This window comes from Electrophorus electricus, chromosome 23 (assembly GCF_041902795.1).
Source record: "Electrophorus electricus isolate QZ-2024a chromosome 23, ASM4190279v1, whole genome shotgun sequence".
NCBI classification, from domain to species: domain Eukaryota; kingdom Metazoa; phylum Chordata; class Actinopteri; order Gymnotiformes; family Gymnotidae; genus Electrophorus; species Electrophorus electricus.
The window spans coordinates 5,629,453-5,648,127 of record NC_137519.1 but is presented as its reverse complement, the minus strand read 5'-3'; the positions used below and the strand labels follow the sequence as shown (position 1 = coordinate 5,648,127).

The following is an 18,675-nucleotide window of genomic DNA, read 5'->3' as shown; positions in this document are numbered from 1 at the left end:
AGTTCACTTGGCTTTGAACCTTTTCCATAGCTTCTGTCAGCAGATGCCACGGACACAGTTAGCAAACTCTTGGGACTAACATCCTACAACATGCTCAGTCAGAAGGCAAGAAATCGCTACCCTCATTTTGGAGTTCACTTTAACTTTCCTATATGTTCTTAGTCTGTGCAATGTATGAGTGTACAATGTCTAAAAAGCACTTTTAAAAGATAAGAGCTTCAAAAGCAGACTTTAGTTTGAGTTAGTACTGCCCAGAACTATGTCTGTGGTGAACTAAGGTTTTTGAGGTATGGATCTGTTCTGGGTATTTGGAGTATTTGCTTGGTTATACTGGTTGAACTGATAGACTAGTTCTCCCCATAGAGCTGTACTGGGATAAACATGAAACCAAGGTGTTAAATTCACTTTTTAGACCATTGTTTTATGAAAAAAAGCACTGTGGGAAATTGAACATTCAGCTGTCACCAGAAAACAGTTAACTGGTAATGTGAGAATGTAAATGAAGTGTTTCAGTATCTGTTACACTGTAATAGAATAAAATGCTGCCAGAGTGAACAACATCCTGGACAGAAGACTGTGAATGAGCCTTTCTTAGATGTTTAAAAAAATGTTTGCTAATTACTAATTGTCTTACAATTACAAAGCAAAACACACAAAGATGGCACTTGTAATGACGTCAGAGGTTTCAGGATATAAAAAATGTCAGCTCGAATAAGCAAACCTTCACATAAAGAGCACAAAGTACAAAAAAGAGTAAACTGTCTCTTCATCATGTTACAATCTTTCACATCAAATCTATAAAAGGCCTGTAGAAGGAGAGGATGGCAGGTAGCTCTGAAGCTGCAGTACAAAGGAAAGGTAACTGAAAATCCGATCACCGATGTTCTCTGTTTGAGGCCTTTTAAAGAGTTTAAATGCTCAAATTAGTGCATGGTTTCTCAAAGGAACATAAACCCTCACAGACTCCCACCTCATGTCAGTGCATGTGTTTCTAGGGGAACAGGTACCCCTAAGTCCTTTTTAGAAAACCAGTCAATCCCATTCTTCTGTGTCAGCAAGTACTGAATGTGGTCTCCTCTTAAACTGATATAACTGCATTGATATTCGTCCTCAGTTCTGGACCATGATATCACCAATATCTCAGCAAAGGATGAGCAACAAATGGGGAGCTTGCACAAATTGAAAATATGCACAGAGAAGAAAGCCTTAAGTCTTAAGGTAGATATGTTAGAAGTGTTCCGAATTCCCACCCTACTTTTGTTTGCCCAGCTCTCCCCATTATCTCAGTACCAGCACCTGTAAATGCAGGTATTTCAGCGAAACACTGTGTGCTGCTCTTCAGAAACATACCACTCCATTACGTGTACTTTCTAGTTTCATTAGAGAGCAATGCAGTTGAAGCCTGACTTTTCTTTATACACGGGAAAAGGCACTTTTGATTCAGCAACGGTGAATACCTTAGTTGGCAATTGCACTTGACTTTGACAAAATTAACACTAAGGTAATTGCAATCTGCTCATTTGCCCAATGAAAATGCTTCACCTGCCAGCAGGGGTAATGGAGGGTCCGGAGGCCTGAGCAGCACATTTTTGCATTTAAAAAATTGGTGGTGTTCTGCCATCTGTGCTGTTGACTGCAAACTGTTCTTGGATAAGTGGGACAGCGTAATCCCTGCTGTTCTGGCACACTGTTGGGCAGGGCATGATCTCCGACTGTTTCTGAGGCCCTGTCCCATTCTCCAGGAATGTTTTCACTCCTTCTAGCTCAAAAGGAGCTGGCTCGCCTAGATCCATATCCACAGGAGATTTGGCCCTTCTCCTTTGCAAAACCACCACCACTGCCGCCACTATGGCCACTGCCATCACCACTGCCACAGCCACCAACACTGGTACGAGAGCAGTAGAGGAAGGTTCACTCTTATTCATTCTGGGTTCATGAGGAGGGGTGAAGATTTCAGCAGTGCGAGCTTCCATGCAGGAGCTCCTGGCATCTTCCACAGGCTCCCCCAGTGGACTGGCACATACGAAGTACGTGCAGTTGGGCTGGAGCCCTCTCAGTGTGTACTCTGGGTAGGAAGCAGGGACATTGAGATGGAGGGGTCTGCGGTCGGGCCCTGACAGGTTCCGATAAGTCAGGCGGATGCCGCGGATGTATGGACGAGACTCAATGTAACGGTGGAGATCCAGAGAGATGGAGGTGCTGGTGACGTGATGGGAGCTGATGTTGTCTGGTTCTGCTGTAGCGACCGTCACCACAGAGACCCTCGGAGACAACGGAGGAGGCTGGACCTCGTTCTCGTTCTCGCAGTATGTTCCAAATGTTGTTGGAGGGCATAAGCAGTCCACCTGCCCCCAATGGTCAAACCTGCATTTGCCCCCATTCAGGCAGATGTTTGAGGGACACAGGAGCTCCTCATATTTCTCAACACTGCCTGGAGAGGCAGGGACCTCGGGTGGGAGATACTGATTCACGTCATCCGGCTCCCGATCCGGATCGCTGGGGGAGAGAGCAGGGAGGAGCTGCGTGGTGCCCAATGCAGTGGTGGGATTTGGAGTGTCATGCTCGCTACTGGTGGTGAAAATGTTGGATAGGTCAGTGGTGGTGGGACAGCCAAAGTCCTTATGCTCCAGCTCTGCGAGCATCCGGCCAGCATTAGCAGGAGGGAAGTGACAGCGTGTATCTTCCTTCTGATTAAGTTCCACTTTCTTCTCTTTTAGCCAGCTGGGGAACCAGGCCAGTGGACAAAGACAGTTGAAGGGGTTTTTGGCAGCTGTGAGGTGCTGCAGCTTGGGGAACATGTGGAAGAAGCCCACAGGGAAGCCGTGTAGGTTCAGGTTACTCAGGTCCAGTTTCAGCAGCCCCACCAAGTTCTGGAAGTCTTCTTGTCTGAGCGGGCCAAGAGGGTTAGAGGCCAAGTTAAGGCGGATCAGCCCCTTTGCCGATTTCAGAGCAGGTGGCATCCCTGCCAGCTGGTTCTGGGACACATCCAGCTCATGGAGGTTTCCCAGGCTTCCTATCAATCCTTCGTCCAAAGTGGTAAGTCCCATCCCAGCCATCTTCAGAGACTCCAGGTGTGGTGTCTGCAGGTCAGAAGGCCTAGGTGCTGGGATGATGTTGAAGCTTAGGTCCAACAGGAGCAACCTGGGAAGCTGCAAAGCAGGAAGCACATTGATCTGATTACCCTGCAGCTTCAGCTCCAGCAGGTGCTCCAGATCCCTAAATGCATCCACATGGATGTTCTGGATATGGTTCCTGTGGAGGTACAATCTCTCCAGCTTCACCAGCCCGGCAAAGCTGTCCTTGGTAATGTGGGTAATGGAGTTCAAGGAGAGGTCCAGGTTGCGCATGGATATAAGGGAACTGAAAACCCCATCAGGAATCTCTGCCAGATTGTTCTGGCTGAGATCCAGCAGGTCCAGCTTGTCCAGACCAAGAAAGTCCTGCTGCTTAATGGAGCTGATGCCATTCTGGAATACATAGAGATGGACTGTGGAGGCAGGCACGTCGAGGGGCATGGAGGAGGAACGCCGATGGATGCAGAAGATGAAGTTCTCGCTTTTGCAGGAGCAATCCTGAGGACATGAGCTGTGGCAGTGCCCAGGGAGCACCAGCAGGGGGAGCAGGAGAATTCGCCACACAGATGAACTCAGCTCCATCATTGTCTCACTGATCTCCTACAAAATAGGAAACATTGTCAGAACCTCACTGAAATTTCCTGTACAATACATATATTTTCTCTGCGCACACAAATGCTGCACATTGTTTGTTCAGGCACATGCAAAAAAATTGTTTTTTTACATTTAGGCTTTAAAATCAACAGCAACATTTTAATTATCCTCTTATAAGACTATGACTGTGGCCAGAGAGTTCTATAAACCCAATATACATTATGGAGAGATCCTTCTGGATATTGCCAGTGACAACCAAGTACTGTAACTGACACCACTTTGCGGTATGACTGAAACTCTCCCTTCAGGATCTGCCAAAAGCAATGCTCGTTACACTGGTCTGTGGTACATGGTTGCACTGTTGACCTGGCCAGGATCAGAGACACTGTCTCAGAGATTCCACTGTTTGCTTGGCGATGTCATCATTCAAGGTTTAGGTCCATGGTGCTAAAAGTCACCCACTTTCTCTCTCGCTCTCTTTCTCTCTCTCTTTCTCTCTCTCACTCTCTCTCTCTCTCTCTCTCTCTCTCTCTCACTCTCCCTCTCAATCTCTCTCTCTCTCACACACACACACACACACACAAACATAAAACTAGCTAGTGCAAAGACAGGAAATATGCAGACAAATAAACGTAGGCAGTGGTGAAATATGAATCTGTCAATATACCGCCACAGAAATACCAGCCCCACTCAGTTACACTTACATCCACGTGTACACACAAGTGTATGAGAGAGGGTTGTGTGTGGCCCTGGTTGTTCTACGCTGATATGCTTAATCTAGCCTGAGCTCATAAGCAGCACAGAAAGCACAAAAATAAATCATTTTTCAGTTCGTGTATGGTGTGCATAAAGGGCCCCTTTGTCAAAATCTGCCGCATCACACCATCCAGCTCAGCACTCTGACTGGTTGCTGAAGGCATCCAGCACAGGCTGCCTAGTGATAGCTGCTATCTGCTGTTGCCAAGGCCAAGGCCACGCAATATACAGTGTCTAGTGTAAACTGCAGGCAAGACTAAGTGCCCGTTTCCTGGACAAAGATCCATCCTAGTGCTAAACTAAAAAAAAAAGCTTTTAATCATCACTGATATTATAAATAAGTAGACGATTAGGTATAATCCATGTCCAAGAAACCATCTTTATTAGTAATATAGGTAGGCCCAGTCTAATTGTTGACTCAGCTCTTTGCAGAAGATTTTGAAGTATCATATGCTTGGTATTCCTTACTTCACTTTCTCTCATCTCTGTCTCTTTCAGTCTCTCTCTCTCTCTCTCTCTCTGGCTGTCTTTATCTTTCATATTCATGCATCATTGCTCTCTCACAATCCACTTTCTGTCTGCTGTATATTGTTTTGTAGCATAACAGGCATCTGTTGATGGAGGGGCTGAAGTCAATGGCCTTGTGTTGTTATACTAAATTCCACAGTAGAGAATCAACTTGACACTTTAAAAAGCACAACACAGAGAGGGCAAGAGTGTATGTGTAGTCATTTTTACAACCAAGTCACAAAGCACAAACCATGTGCATGTGTGTGTACATGCGTGTGTAGGCGTGTGTGCATGCGTGCACGTGTGTGTGCACGCGCAGAACAGAGCTTCTTGTCAGGCGGGCTGTGGATCAACCCCGACATTGGGGCAGAATCTGAGCCTGCTTCATTAATGTGGGTAAGCAGCCCTCATATCTCCCCACCCCCTCCTGTCTCTCTCTCTCTCTCTCTCATAAAACAGAATCTCAACAACACAGCAGGAATTTTTCAATAACTTTAAAAAGCCATCTTGACTAGGGGGGGAGGAACAGAGCTCCCTGAGGAAAATAAGGACTCTCATTATATTTCATTCTCTCTATATATCACTCTTTCTGTCTATTTCTCTCTTTCATTTCATCCCCCTCTTCCCAATATTAGAGGTTGTCAACTCATGGCCAGCAATATCTCAACACCTTCAGTCTCTGTCTGAGACAGCAGGGGAGCTACAGGCAGAGACCCACATACTGTGTAAGTGGAAGCAGGTGTAGCTGAATCACACAGTTCTCGCAACAGGTGTAACACCACGATGTGACCGAATCATTAGCTAATTATGATGCATTAGCTAATTATGCTCTCTACTCCTCCCTTCTGCCCTGTGTCACACACACAAACACATAGCATATATATGATATTACGTGTAAATTACATATACATATATAACATATATACTTTTTGTCATAAACACAATATGCCAGCACACATTCATTCCTTATAATGTAGCACCATAAAAAGCCTCATGTAACCCATCAGTAGTCCTTATCAAATGTGTGAGAAGTGTGTCTTTTTGTGTGGTCAACCCAAAATATCACTTTGGTTGTGGTCAAAGCTAGGGGTGGCCCAGTTCAGTCCTGGACATTCAGCACTCTGCAGATCTTAGCTCTAACCCCAGTCTTGCACACCTGATACAATGCCATTGGTCAAAACCTTATGATGCCATTACATTAAACAGAACTGCAGCATAATTGCAAATCATAAACATGTAATGAAGTTCACCTCCACTGCCCATCCCCTTTACAGCTGACTGGACATTTGAGCTCTTATGTAAACAACTAAATCCTCTGTTTTCTAAACAAATGGTGGAGCGAACGTGAACTTTGACCCTTAGCTCTTGTAGTGGAATGGAGATCTCAGCCAGGGGTCACAGGGGTTAGGCCTTTGATGTATATGAACAGCTGGGTGTGGCCTGTGCATGTGTACACACAGTCCCATGTGCTGTCAGACACTCTAGAGCACAGCTGGACTGTGTTACCCAGAATGCACTGGGCCAGTGCTTCAGAGTGACAGTATGTAGCAGAAACATACATGCTGCCTAAATTTTTTCCTTCTTCTTCTGATGTAAGCAGTAAATGTCATGAGTTAATATTAATGAGATGTAAAACAATAATTATCATCAGCACCCAATTACCTTACTGTGCTGTCATTTTAGTCTTCCAGAAACACAGCCTGAACTAAGACTGAGAGTAACAATAGGCTCCTACAATAGAAAAAAATGCAGTACAGAAGTCAGCAAGACACAACTGTCCACGAGACAATTAAAACTTGAGCTGGAAACCGGAAAGCCAGTTTTTGCCACAACAGACAGTTTTCAATAATAAAATGAGCACTGAATCAGCTCCATTTGCCATGTGCTTTGTTGGTAAACTCAGGGCGGAGTCTGAAATAGCTGCCATGTGCTTTGTTGGTAATCTCAGGGCGGAGTCTGGGGTAGCTGCCATGTGCTTTGTTGGTAATCTCAGGGCGGAGTCTGGGGTAGCTGCCATGTTGTATTGTGGAGAGTGGTTTTAAGCCACAATATAATCAGGACTCTACAATACTACACACAGAGATCAAAACAAAAGACCAGAGCTACACACTCATCCCTAGACAAATCAACACATGTCTTATGACCACACAAACACGCGCGCGCGCACACACACACACACACACAGAGTGAGAGAGGGGGGAGAGAGAGAGAGAGAGAGAGAGAGAGAGAGAGAGAGTTAACCCCATTTAAACACACAAAGACAGACATTCAGTGGATTAAGAGGTTCCCAGCCTGAAGCACATACTATAAAACACAGAGCAGCTTATTCTGTATTGCCCAGGGCTGCACAGGTTAGTGTTACACCGTGTGTGTGTGTGTGTGTGTGTGTGTGTGTGTTCGCATGCATGCGTGCGCAATTCAAATACTGCTTTCATGTCTCACACACACACAGCCTACCTGGATCAGGTTCCTCTCTGTCTGCTCTGGATATGTGCACATGTGTGTGTGTGTGTGTGTCTGTGTGTGAAACATGACCTCTCAGGAACATGGCAATAACAGAGCCAGAACATTTCAGACCTGCCACTGACACTATAGGATGTCACTCACCCCATTATATATATATATATTATACATACACTCACAGTATATGTATACACACACACACACAGACACCTACCTCCTCGCAGTGTGAGATGTATAATTCCTATAGTAGGGGTCATTGACAGACAACAGGTGTTGTAGCACACCGGTTGAAGTGATTTCTTGGACACATCCCAAAGACAATGCCAAGCTGAAGTCATGCATGCACCACAGGCGATATAAGATACAAGGCCTAGCTGCTCAAGGACCGTGTGGCTCCACCTATCCAGCAAGAACAGAACACTCACAGGATGCAGGCGATAACCGACCGATGCGAGGGTTCAGGCGATAACCGACCGATGCGAGGGTTCAGAAGACAAGAAGGACAGAAGGGAAGGCAAGGGACATTGCAAGAGGATAGAAACGTGGAACCTTGGAGCAGATGGGCTACAGCAGCAGAGGTCCACATCAAGTGCTATGCCTATCAGCTAAGAACAGGCAACTCAGGCTACAATTCATACTAGAAGATTTGAAAAACATGGCCTGGTCTGTTGAGTCTCAGATGGTAGGGTCCGAATCTGGCATAAAGAACATGAAAGCACGGATCCATCCTGCTCTGTATGAATGGTTCAGGCTTTGGACCCCTTAATACCACTTATAATATAATAACCAGTGTGTATATATATATATATATATATATATATATATATATATATATATATATATATATATATATATACACACAATCAATAGATGTCTTACTCCACATACAAACATACACACACAAAATTAACATCACATATGGCACCATATCATTGACTCATAGATACTGGAACCAGAATAACAGTGTAGAACCAGAATAACAGTTATTCAGGGATATGGACACACAAGGTGGCGGTGTGTGAGGACACACACCTTGGTGATGTGGGAGTGTGGCTGATCTTACTCAGGTCAGGAGCATCCAGCCAGATGTAATGAAACTCATAACTGACACATTCTGCTCCACCCAGCTCGCTTACTGCACTCACACAAAGACACAGGACCTCAAGTATTCTATGAATTTGACAGAGTGACATATTGTTCTTTCACTTATTAACTTTCTATTCACCTGACATTCACACCTCTGTCCTCCCATGTATGAAATGTCTGATTTCCTCTTACAGCATTCAGGCAAAGTGCATCTAAACACACACACTCACACACACACACACGCACATAAACATTGCTGCTTCCTCCAGTTAGCCTGACTGCTTATTTGTATAAAGCTATACACACATATATTGTCTATTTAGATTGTGTATACTGTAAAGAGAATATTCCCCTTGCTGCACTGTTCTGGGGGTTAAGGGTTGGGCTTTGGCTCATGCCTGGCATTGTTTTATTCCAAAGAGCTCGAACTCAAATCTTCAATCAGTTCAGAGTTCTGGAATCTTGCGCTACAACCACAACCAAATAAACTCTTGAGAATGAGTGTTCCAGAACTTCTCTGTCCAGACGCCTGGCCACCAACAGCCTTCTGCGCAGAGCCGTGCAGAATTAGTCTCACTTATTAATGGTTCTCCTGAGAGTTACACTTAACACGTGTTTAGTACTACAACAGGGGAATCAGCAGTGAAAATGAAAACAGACATGAAAGGAGCGGTGACTTCTTCTCCATGTGTTTGTCTCTATGCATAAGAAATGTTATTCCAGTGCGTGGAATTACAGCACAACCATGATACATACGTTTGTAGCTATCCTGTGCAAAGAGTGTGTGTGTGTGTGTATGCGTGTGTGTGTGTGCGTGTGTGCGTGTGCGTGTGTGTGGGTGTGTGTGTGTGTGTGTGGGTGTGCGTGTGTGTGTGTGTGTGTGTGTGTGTGTGTGCGCGTGTGTGCGTGTGTGTATGCGTGTGTGTGCTTTCACATTCCCAGAGGGAGATAATACAGCCCAACACCAATTCTGTGTTTGATGTAGTTCCATCTCTGTTTGCTTTACGTTTGCGTTTGCTTATATACTCTCTTCTCCTCCTCGGTTCTTTTCTTCTCCCTTCCTTTATATCTGTCCTCATGCCCCCACCCTCCATGCCAGGGAGTCAGGCACGCCAGCTTTGGTTTGACCTGTTCTGCAGGCCGCCTGTCATCGCGAGCTGAACATTCGCAATGAAGCTCGACATTTCAACTGACATCACCCACAGCACACGCGCCCACGCGCTCTCACACACACGCTTGCACGCGCTTGCATACCTGCCACACAGGCAACCATGCCAGCAGTACAGTCATGCTGGATTTCAAATGTAGTGTCTGGACATTTTCTGGGTTGTCTGGACATTGTCTGTGTTGTCTGGACATTGTCTGGTGTGTGTGGGTGTGGGGGGGGGGTTATCAGAAGTAAGCGGTTAATCTATCTGACGGAAGCCGAATATGCTTGGTGTGTGAGAATCAGAGAGGGAGAGAGAGAGAGAGAGAGAGAGAGAGAGAGAGAGAGAGAGAGAGAGAGAGCAAACCATGAGCAAGCAGGAACACACACCCTGCTCCATCCAGCTCCTGCCATCCTGCCTTCCACTCAGCATGGTGACAACACATGTGTATGTGTGTGTCCTCTCCTAACCAGTTATATAGATTGTCAACTGTATAACTTTTTTTCCATCACATGGATGGATTGAGAAAATCTCACTTCAGTACAGTTCTGAGGTCTGAAATGAAGTCTTGAAGAGAAAATATGAGTGACTGAGTAACTGTCACTCTCAGTGGTGAAAGAACACAGCAAAGATGCTGTTTAGGGTTTGACTCTCAGACTGATCACCGTGTTCTGTTTGTTCTGGAACAGTGTTTGTATGACTAGTGACAGAAGCTTTCAAACACACATTCCCTCCACACACTTGCTTGGGTTCCTGAACTAGATTGGTCTGTCTGGGAGCCTAACACGTCCTGACATGTCTGTTTGATAGGTTAAGCAACAACCTCAGGGGTTAAAGAGAAGCAGCGGACACGCAACTACACACACACAAACAGAGCAGCTATATTCTTCATTTGCAGCTTCACAACTTCAGTGTGTGTGTGTGTAGCTCAGTTGGGTGATCAATGAGGCAAAACAGCTGTTTAAAAAGAGAAAAAAGACCCTGCTGTGTGTGTGTGTGTGTGTGTGTGTGTGTGTGTGTGTGTGTGTGTGTAAAGTGTTGACATGACAAGCCTTCAGTATCTTTGTGCTTACAATACCAATACACATGAAGGAAACTTAGTATCTCTCTGGCACAAAAGAGAATTTGTAGTTTTAGTGCACCACGAAGAAGGAATGGCATGTGTTTGTGTGTATGTGAGAGTGAGGGGGGGGGGGAGATAGAGAGAAAAAGAGAGAGAGAGAGACAGGGGGAGAGAAAGAGAGCATTGGAGAGGTTGAGAGGTTTTATCTTTGAGTCCTAGTTTCTTTATCTATGTACTGACCTCTTATGGGAACAAATACGCTTCTCTTTCAGCCCCCAGTGTCAGCCACACTGATTGATTCTACCAAGGTCTCATTATGTATGTGTGTGTGTGTGTGTGTGTGTGTGTGTGTGTGTGTGTGTGTGTGAGAGAGAGAGAGAGAGAGAGAGAGAGAGAGAGAGAGAGAGAGAGAGAGAGAGAGAGAGAGAGAGAGAGGCCGCTGATTATGCACTGAAATAGTGCTGCTGTTAAAGTAAGATAGGACTCGCATTCTCACCCTTAACACAAGAGTGAATGTCCATGATTTCATGACCTTTCATAAGCACTCATGCTATCTGCTGAAATTTTGTGTGTTGAAGGGACTGTGTAATGGCAAAGAATGCTAAGCAGTAGTGGTTGTGCACACACACACACACACACACACACACAGGAAAGACCATGATGGGTTTTTTGGATGCTACCCTGTAGCAAAGTGTACTGAGGAATTTGTGGATAGACAATTCAATGTTGTTTTATAGCATTATTTCATAGGGCCTTGTTGCTAATGGTGTTATTTTATAGTGTTATTTTTAAAGGCATTGCTCACCTCTGTGTTGCCTTGAAATGCTACAGACACATACAGGATGTCAGAATGTCTGGAACTGCCTCGTCAAAACATGCCCTTCATGAAACACACTGCTCCAGTTCAGAGAGAAGATACTTCTCTCTTTCTCTTTCTCTCTCTCTCTCTCTAATCACTCCCTCTCTCTAATCGTTCTCATGTTTTGTCTAACGCAGCCCGAGGGGGCTGTTTATGGAGATGTAAGACGCACAGGTGAGAAACAGGGAGTCATTGCAGGTAGGATGAAGTGCAGGAGAAGGAGCAGGAGCTGGGAGGAGCTTGGAGGAACAAAGGCGGAGCAGAGGAGGAGCTGATGAGGATCTGGGAGGAGCACATGATGAGCAGAGGGGGAGCAGAGGAGGAGCTGAGAGGACAGACGGGCCCAGAGCCACTGTCAGACAGCAGTGGGTAACATGGATACTATCAGCACATGTTCTGTATTTTATCTTGACTACAGTAACTTATATGGTGCTATATACTGCCAGGTGGGAAATACTGAAAAGACATTAGTGAGATTAAGAGAGGAACAGAAGGGAGAGTGAGTGAAAGCGTCGGAGTGGTCATGCATGGTTGTGTGTGTGTGTGTGTGTGTGTGTGTGTGTGTGTGTGTGTGTGTGTGTGTGTGTGTGTGTGTGTGCGTGCACCCATGCATGTTTACACACACACACACACACACACACACACACACACACACACACACATCTAATTAGGCTCTGATATACTGGCTGAGTAGAGTGGTGCAGGAAACACCTTTTCACAAAAGAAGCTCTTCATTAGATGTGGCTCAGTGGTTGCGAGTGCATGTTTGAAACCCGAAGGTCATAGGTTTAAATCCCAAGCAGCATACCAACAGCTGCATAAAGACATCCTAAATCATATTTTTTTGTGTGCTTTTTTCTGACTAGCCTGCAATAATGAGCACCTGGCAACTGCTGGTTGTCTTGAGGTCCTGACTGACCTTAAAGGAACGAATGCAGAGGATGTGGTGGAGTTCGAGTGAATCTGTACAACAAAAAGCAAACGGTTCACAAAGATCAGCCGTTAAGCATGGCCAACTAACCTACGAGTTACGGCCTGGGTCTGAGGCTTGCCATGCTGTTTATGCTTTTTACGTTTCTTTATTTGCTTTACCAAGCTCATGATTATCCTGTAGTGAGTATGATGTAGAGGGTCCTTAGGAATGAATAAAAAGAACTTCATATGTGCTAAGTTTTGGTTGTATTAAAGAAGTAATCCTTCACAAGCAGAGAATAAGAACTTCCATTAGTTGCCCTTAATATTACAAGCTTCTTTACAGTAAAGACCCACAATGCTGATGACACTGAAGATGCTGTTGTCTTTACTACTCACAGGGAATGCTTACAATTCACTTAGACATGATTGGCAGGAGCACCTGTACACGTATCTCCACACACACACACACACACACACACACACACACACACACACACACACACACACACACACACACACATATGTGGCCCCTAGAAGAAAACCACTGAATACCACGATCTGAAATGTGAGCACATCTTTACAAAACAGGAAGACTGCTTCCTAGTTGGTGGCGAAACCATGTTTTGGCAGTGCTGTATGTTTTCATCGAGAAACAGACCCTGCTGATATCTGACTCTGACACTTGAGTGACTCTTCATAAACTAATTAAGACATTCTCATAAACATTGGCATGTGCACACACTTTTGTATATACAACTTCTCATGTTCAGTGTTTTACCTTTACCATCCAGTTATTAACTCTGCAACTGCTAAGCTTCCACGCCGATTATGCCCCCCTCCCATTGGTCTTTATGGTAACGTGACCCAAGCACTTTTTAGCTGACCCCGGGAATTAGTCCATGCTGACTTTGTCTGTGTGTGTGTGTGTGTGTTTCAGTGAGTGTATGTATGTATGCATGTGTGTGTATGTGGGTGTACGAATGCATGTGTGTGTGTGTGTGTGTGTGTGTGTGCGTGTGTGTGTTTGGCCGAGATTTAAGCTGTCACCTCTGAGTGCCCACTCCAGCAGCTCACAAGCCCTTAATTAAATTGCTGAGACACCGAGTCAGGAATGTTTGCTTGTTCTTTTTCGACCACTCTGTCCCGCATCCCTCCATCTCTGTCTTTACTTTTCTCATACGCTCATCCGTCACCCTGGGCCTGAGCGCCCACTCCATGCCCTGTGAGTGGGTGTGTTGGCAGCATGCCAGCACCCTCCACCTCCCTGTGACCACCCAGTCACCTTTTTGTGAAACTCCTTCTACCAGCATTTCTGAAGCTTCATGCGGTTCTCTGGTTCTGTACTACGGTGCAGAACTGTGGAGGCTGCTGTCAACAGCACAGGCAAAGCAGTGGTGAACGCAAGTTGAAATAAAAGTAGGTGATGTGTTAAGAACAAGCTACAGCCCACACGGGTACAGGGTACACGGGTTCTCACTGTACTGTAGAGAGTCAGCCTGACTGTCCTGTCCCAGGAATAAAGCACTGCTCTGTAGGACAGTTTCACAACCTTCTGTAAAATAAATAAATAAATAAAGTGGCACTTAACAATAAAACATCTATATTTGTTGGACAAGATTCATCATTTAGTCCGTTCATACATTTAAACATTTAAGGTTAAGTCAAACATTTATATTCTGTGATTGCACTTTAAAAGTTTTCTTTCCCTCAGAACGTACTACAGCAGTCACCTTAGTCGCACGTATTTCTATGCTACTTTAAGATAGGATACAAAGCTTAGTATACTGTTCTAACAGTAAAACGGGCGTTTCATCAACGTGAGTTAGAGAAATTAGACAAAGTGAAGCTTTGAAGAGGACTCGATTAATCTCGGTCAAAGCCAAAATCGCATAGTGCCACTCAAACAAAGTTCCAAAAGGCGCTACTTAAGACTACTTACAAACAAGTTTCCCACAAGTCCTCTGGTTCATTTGAGAAAAGAATAATGGACCTAAAAACCGGAATAACAGAGCGTAATCTCCTTCACGCCCCGTGTAACTAAACAGATTTGCACCAGACCAATCTACCCCCGCTATTGGGGGTATTAAAGGGGGCATGTGGGGAGAGATGGGGATGCTTTGGCGGAGCCAGGCGACTGGTTTTAAAACAGTTACATGGAGAATTCCCAAATCCATTATCGCCTAGCGTGCTGCAAGAAGACCTCCGTAGCCCTAACCCGTTCCGGCCGTAGATTATAAAGGGTCGAATGATGTATAATTGTAGCGAGTACCTGCCAATATGTTGATTTAGGCTCTTTCCCCTTCTCCTCGTTCGTATTACTTCGGCACGTGGATCGAAACAATCAAAAGGGGATAAGACTGTTCGGCGTCAGTGTAATAAAACATGTCACGACACAGCTACTGCACAAGAACAGTCTGCAAGGTTGGCCGAAACAGAGCACAGCCGACTGCACTCGAATTAAGGTGTACGGAAAAAACTGGCGTGGCGTGCCGACAGCATGCGCGCATCGGAGAGGAAAGCTCGCGCAGGTAAGGTGTTATTGGGCACTGGTAAAACTCGGAAGGGTCCCAAAGTATGAAGCCAACTAAATGATTCACTGTTTTATTGTTAAAGCAAACAGGCATATTGTTTGCATATAATAATCTACTGATCTGGTTTTTGCACATACAAAAAGTTTTATCTATGTTCTGTGTCGTTCCAGAGCTTCTAGTCAAGCTGTAAAACGTTTAACTTATAAATTATAACTCGTCTTTTTCGTGCAAGTACAATGACATTAAATTACCGACTAAATAAATCTTCATCAAATACACAATCATCAGTAGAGAACAGGTTGGCTAAAACACTTACCTAGACAAGCAGCGATATGTGGCGCAAATTGAATGCGACCCTGTGGGGTCCCGTAAAATCTGAGAGAGCGAAGGAAATGTCTACTAGAAAGGTCGCTCCTCGCGCTCCTCACAAAGCTTCGAGACGCGCGCAATCTGGAGACCAAGAGCACGACAATATGCTGAAGAGATCCGTAGCCTGCTCTGACGCGGCCGGGAGTAACTTGGTATTTTCTGAATGGCCCGAGTCGGGACGAGCTAGCGTAATACTTCTGAAGTCTTGGAGAGGAGGAGCAAAACCTTTCATGAGTTCGCCGCGAGCGCTCCCCGCTGCCGGTGTTGGTGATGGCATAGGCGAGCATTGCAGTTCCCTCAGAGCTTTACTGAGACATTTATGCCAACGCATGGACTGTTTTTAAAATTGTCTTTTGCGCGCAGGAATTCTCGTGTAATCCTATCAATTGCACGTACGTTTGACTTTTTGCAGGCTACAGGTTATGTAGCGAAAGCTCGTGCACCGTCACGGTATACTTCCGACCCAGTACCCCAAGGGCCACGCCAAGTCCTATTTGAGCATGTGAATGTCAAATACTCAAAGAGGAATGGAAACGCGATCCGTCCTGCATAAGATTATCCTCGTGCTTGCTTCGACTTCACTGTGGTCTTCAGTAATATGAGGGGAACATTATACAGTTGTTCAACACCAGGCTGTATTAAAGGCATGGCTGTCCTGCAGACATAAGCCTCCGGTCACATTGTTTACACTGTTTCGTCAGCGATGAGCATGGTCCGTAAAATGATCTTGGTATTGAATGTAATGTTAGGGCTAATAGTACAACTACGACACTTTCGCAAAACCAACAAAGTAATTAATTGGAGGTCTCATATTCTTACACTGGTTTCCAATAGATAATCTTACATTTTTGTTTGTTATCTTGCAGCGTACATTTTACATTTGCAAGCATTTTAAATACAGAGTTGTAATCGTTAATCGTTCTTTCCCTTCTTGTTGTCCTTAGAGTAGTTTGTAAATAGCAGTGGTTCCTTGTAAGGGTTTTAGATGCACGTATAAAGGCATCTGTATACATAACACGGTTCGAAGTGCAGCGCGTGGATTATCCCTGCGTACCTAAACTTCGGGTCCGGGGGGTCCATGTGCGTATGCGCTCTCACGTGTGTGTATATGTGTATGTAATGTACGATCTTGACTTTGGCTTCTCGTGAAACTCTCAGAGTTTACACTGCGAAGTTGAACTATTTATAAGATCACGCCGGTGCTCTCACCCAAACACAGCTCTCGTATATACTGCTGATGTATAAAACGGGATTATGACAAGTATGTGTGCATGCGCTCATGTACTTACGCTACATGTGTGTGTACATGCGTGTGTGGGCCTGCGAGCGTGCATACGTTTGTGAGTTACAAGCGTGTCAAAGCTTGTTTTTCAAATTTACATCTCATATGGAATATCATTATCAGCTGAGTGTGTGTATGTGTGTGTCAGTGTGTTAAAGAGTGAGGCAGAAACAGACAGACTCCTTATGTAGGACAGGAAAACACAGGTCCAGAGTGCTGATGGATCTTCTGTTCTGAGGCAGCATCTGTCACAAGACTGCACAGCTGCTAAAGATATGCCTCCTCACCCAGAATAGGACACTACCCCCCCACCCCCCACCCCCCCAAAAAAATACTCCCCATATTAACCCTCCATCAACAGAGCCGCCAGACCTTTAACTCATAGGATCAAGCTAGAAGCCTCTTCCTAACTATATTCCGTTCCGATCTAGACTCCACTCAGTGGGCAAGCTAGAAGCAAAACTGGAGCTGGGTTGAGCCTATATTATCTCAGTCTAGCTGCAGTGTATAGAAAGGAGGTGTGCCATGCAAGAGTAATTGTCAGTGACAACCATTACCTTGTCTTCATGGACTGGAAGCACTGTGATTGGCCAGTGTGAGGTTATCAGCTGTGATTGGCCAGCGTGAGGATTGGTATCAACTTCCCTGTGAGCACTATGTCACATGAGTGTTCAGGTGGGCAAGTTTCTCATTAATCCTTAAAAACCATAGCCTTATAACTTTTAAAGTATAAGCAGTATATGAATTTAATATGTACTCTCTCTCTATGTCTCTCTCTCTCTCTCTCTCTCTCTCTCTCTCTCTCTCTCTCTCTCTCTCTCTCTCTCTCTGTCTTTCTCTCTCTCCCTTCTCTTTCCCCCGAAGATACTGTTTATGTCTACCAGACCTTCTTGCATAGTGGAAATGGCTTTACTCTGTTCCACCTCCCCCCCCCCCCCCCCATCCTCTCTCCATCTCTATCCTTTTATTCGTGTTGAGTTTCATCTCTTAGCAGAAATAATTTCTTTCTCCCCTTCTTTCTCTCTCTCTTGCTCTCTCTCCCCCCTCTCTTTCTCTCTCTCTCCCTATCTCTTTTTCTCTTTCCCTCTCTCTTTCTCTCTCTCCCTCCTGCTGTGTTAGTTTTTCTCTGAGCTGTGTCTACTCTGTTTGATTTACTCCCTTATCAGATAAAAAGGAAGGTCAGACAGGGCCTGAGTATTGCCTCAGAAACACATACCACACAAACGCACACACTCTCATAATATTATATATTATCTTTATAGGTGTTTAGTATTTAACTATTTATAACAAGTTAAAAAAACTGATGTGTTTACACCTAACCTAATCATAACCTTTACCTCACTAGCAAGAATAATACTTTGGTGGGTTTAGTTTTACAAGTAAAAGTTGGATTCTGTGTAAAAAGGTGAAATAATTCTAACATCGATCTGCCAACTAATCACATATCATCAAAATTGTTGTGCACCCCATGCTGGCCCCCAAAAAGGAAAAACAACACACACACACACACACACACACACACACACACTTGGCATTGAGATTAAATAAATAAAGTATCTCATTCATTCTTACTGTCTGCCAGACCAAGTGTCTTCATGTTTGTCATTCTGTTCAGTTCAGAAAGATTTAATCCAGTTCACATTTATTTGTATACTGCTTTTTACAACAAATGACACAAAGCAGCTTCACAGAAATCATCTATACAGAGAATCTGGTTCCAGGCCTCTAATGAGCAATATGTGACATTTGTAAGGAAAAACTCCCTGAGAGTGTGAGGAGGAAACCCTGAGCTGAACCAGGGCACAGAGGGGGAACCCATCCTCCTTTGGTCTACACCGGATGGCAATCAACTAACACACAATGAATAAAGTTGCTTTTGCTTTTACCTTTAACTTGCTATAAAATGAAAAGAGTATCATATAAGCCTTAAGAAATTACTAGTAATTTTGCCTCTACTTTGTATTAATAGGCCTTTATATGAAATTATTTAACCCGCTGACATACACTAGATACAGAACTAACACA

At 44.6% G+C, this 18,675-nt stretch overlaps 1 protein-coding gene and 1 long non-coding RNA gene across 2 annotated transcripts in view; one reads left to right on the top strand and one right to left on the bottom strand.

Moving 5' to 3' along the window:
- Positions 1-1,230: 1,230 nt before the first annotated feature.
- On the bottom strand, positions 1,231-15,817 carry vasna (vasorin a). The gene is made up of 2 exons (XM_027015399.3): positions 15,316-15,817; positions 1,231-3,674 (listed from the first exon to the last, which is right to left on the bottom strand). The coding sequence occupies exon 2, from the start codon at positions 3,657-3,659 to the stop codon at positions 1,596-1,598; it is 2,064 nt and encodes a 687-aa protein (XP_026871200.3). The 5' UTR covers positions 3,660-3,674; positions 15,316-15,817; the 3' UTR covers positions 1,231-1,595.
- LOC145653201 (uncharacterized) overlaps positions 14,460-18,675 on the top strand; it is a 15,760-nt gene continuing 11,544 nt past the window's right edge. The window contains exon 1 of the long non-coding RNA XR_014119566.1: positions 14,460-14,996. This is a non-coding gene — a long non-coding RNA (uncharacterized LOC145653201). The remainder of the gene's footprint in view (positions 14,997-18,675) is intronic.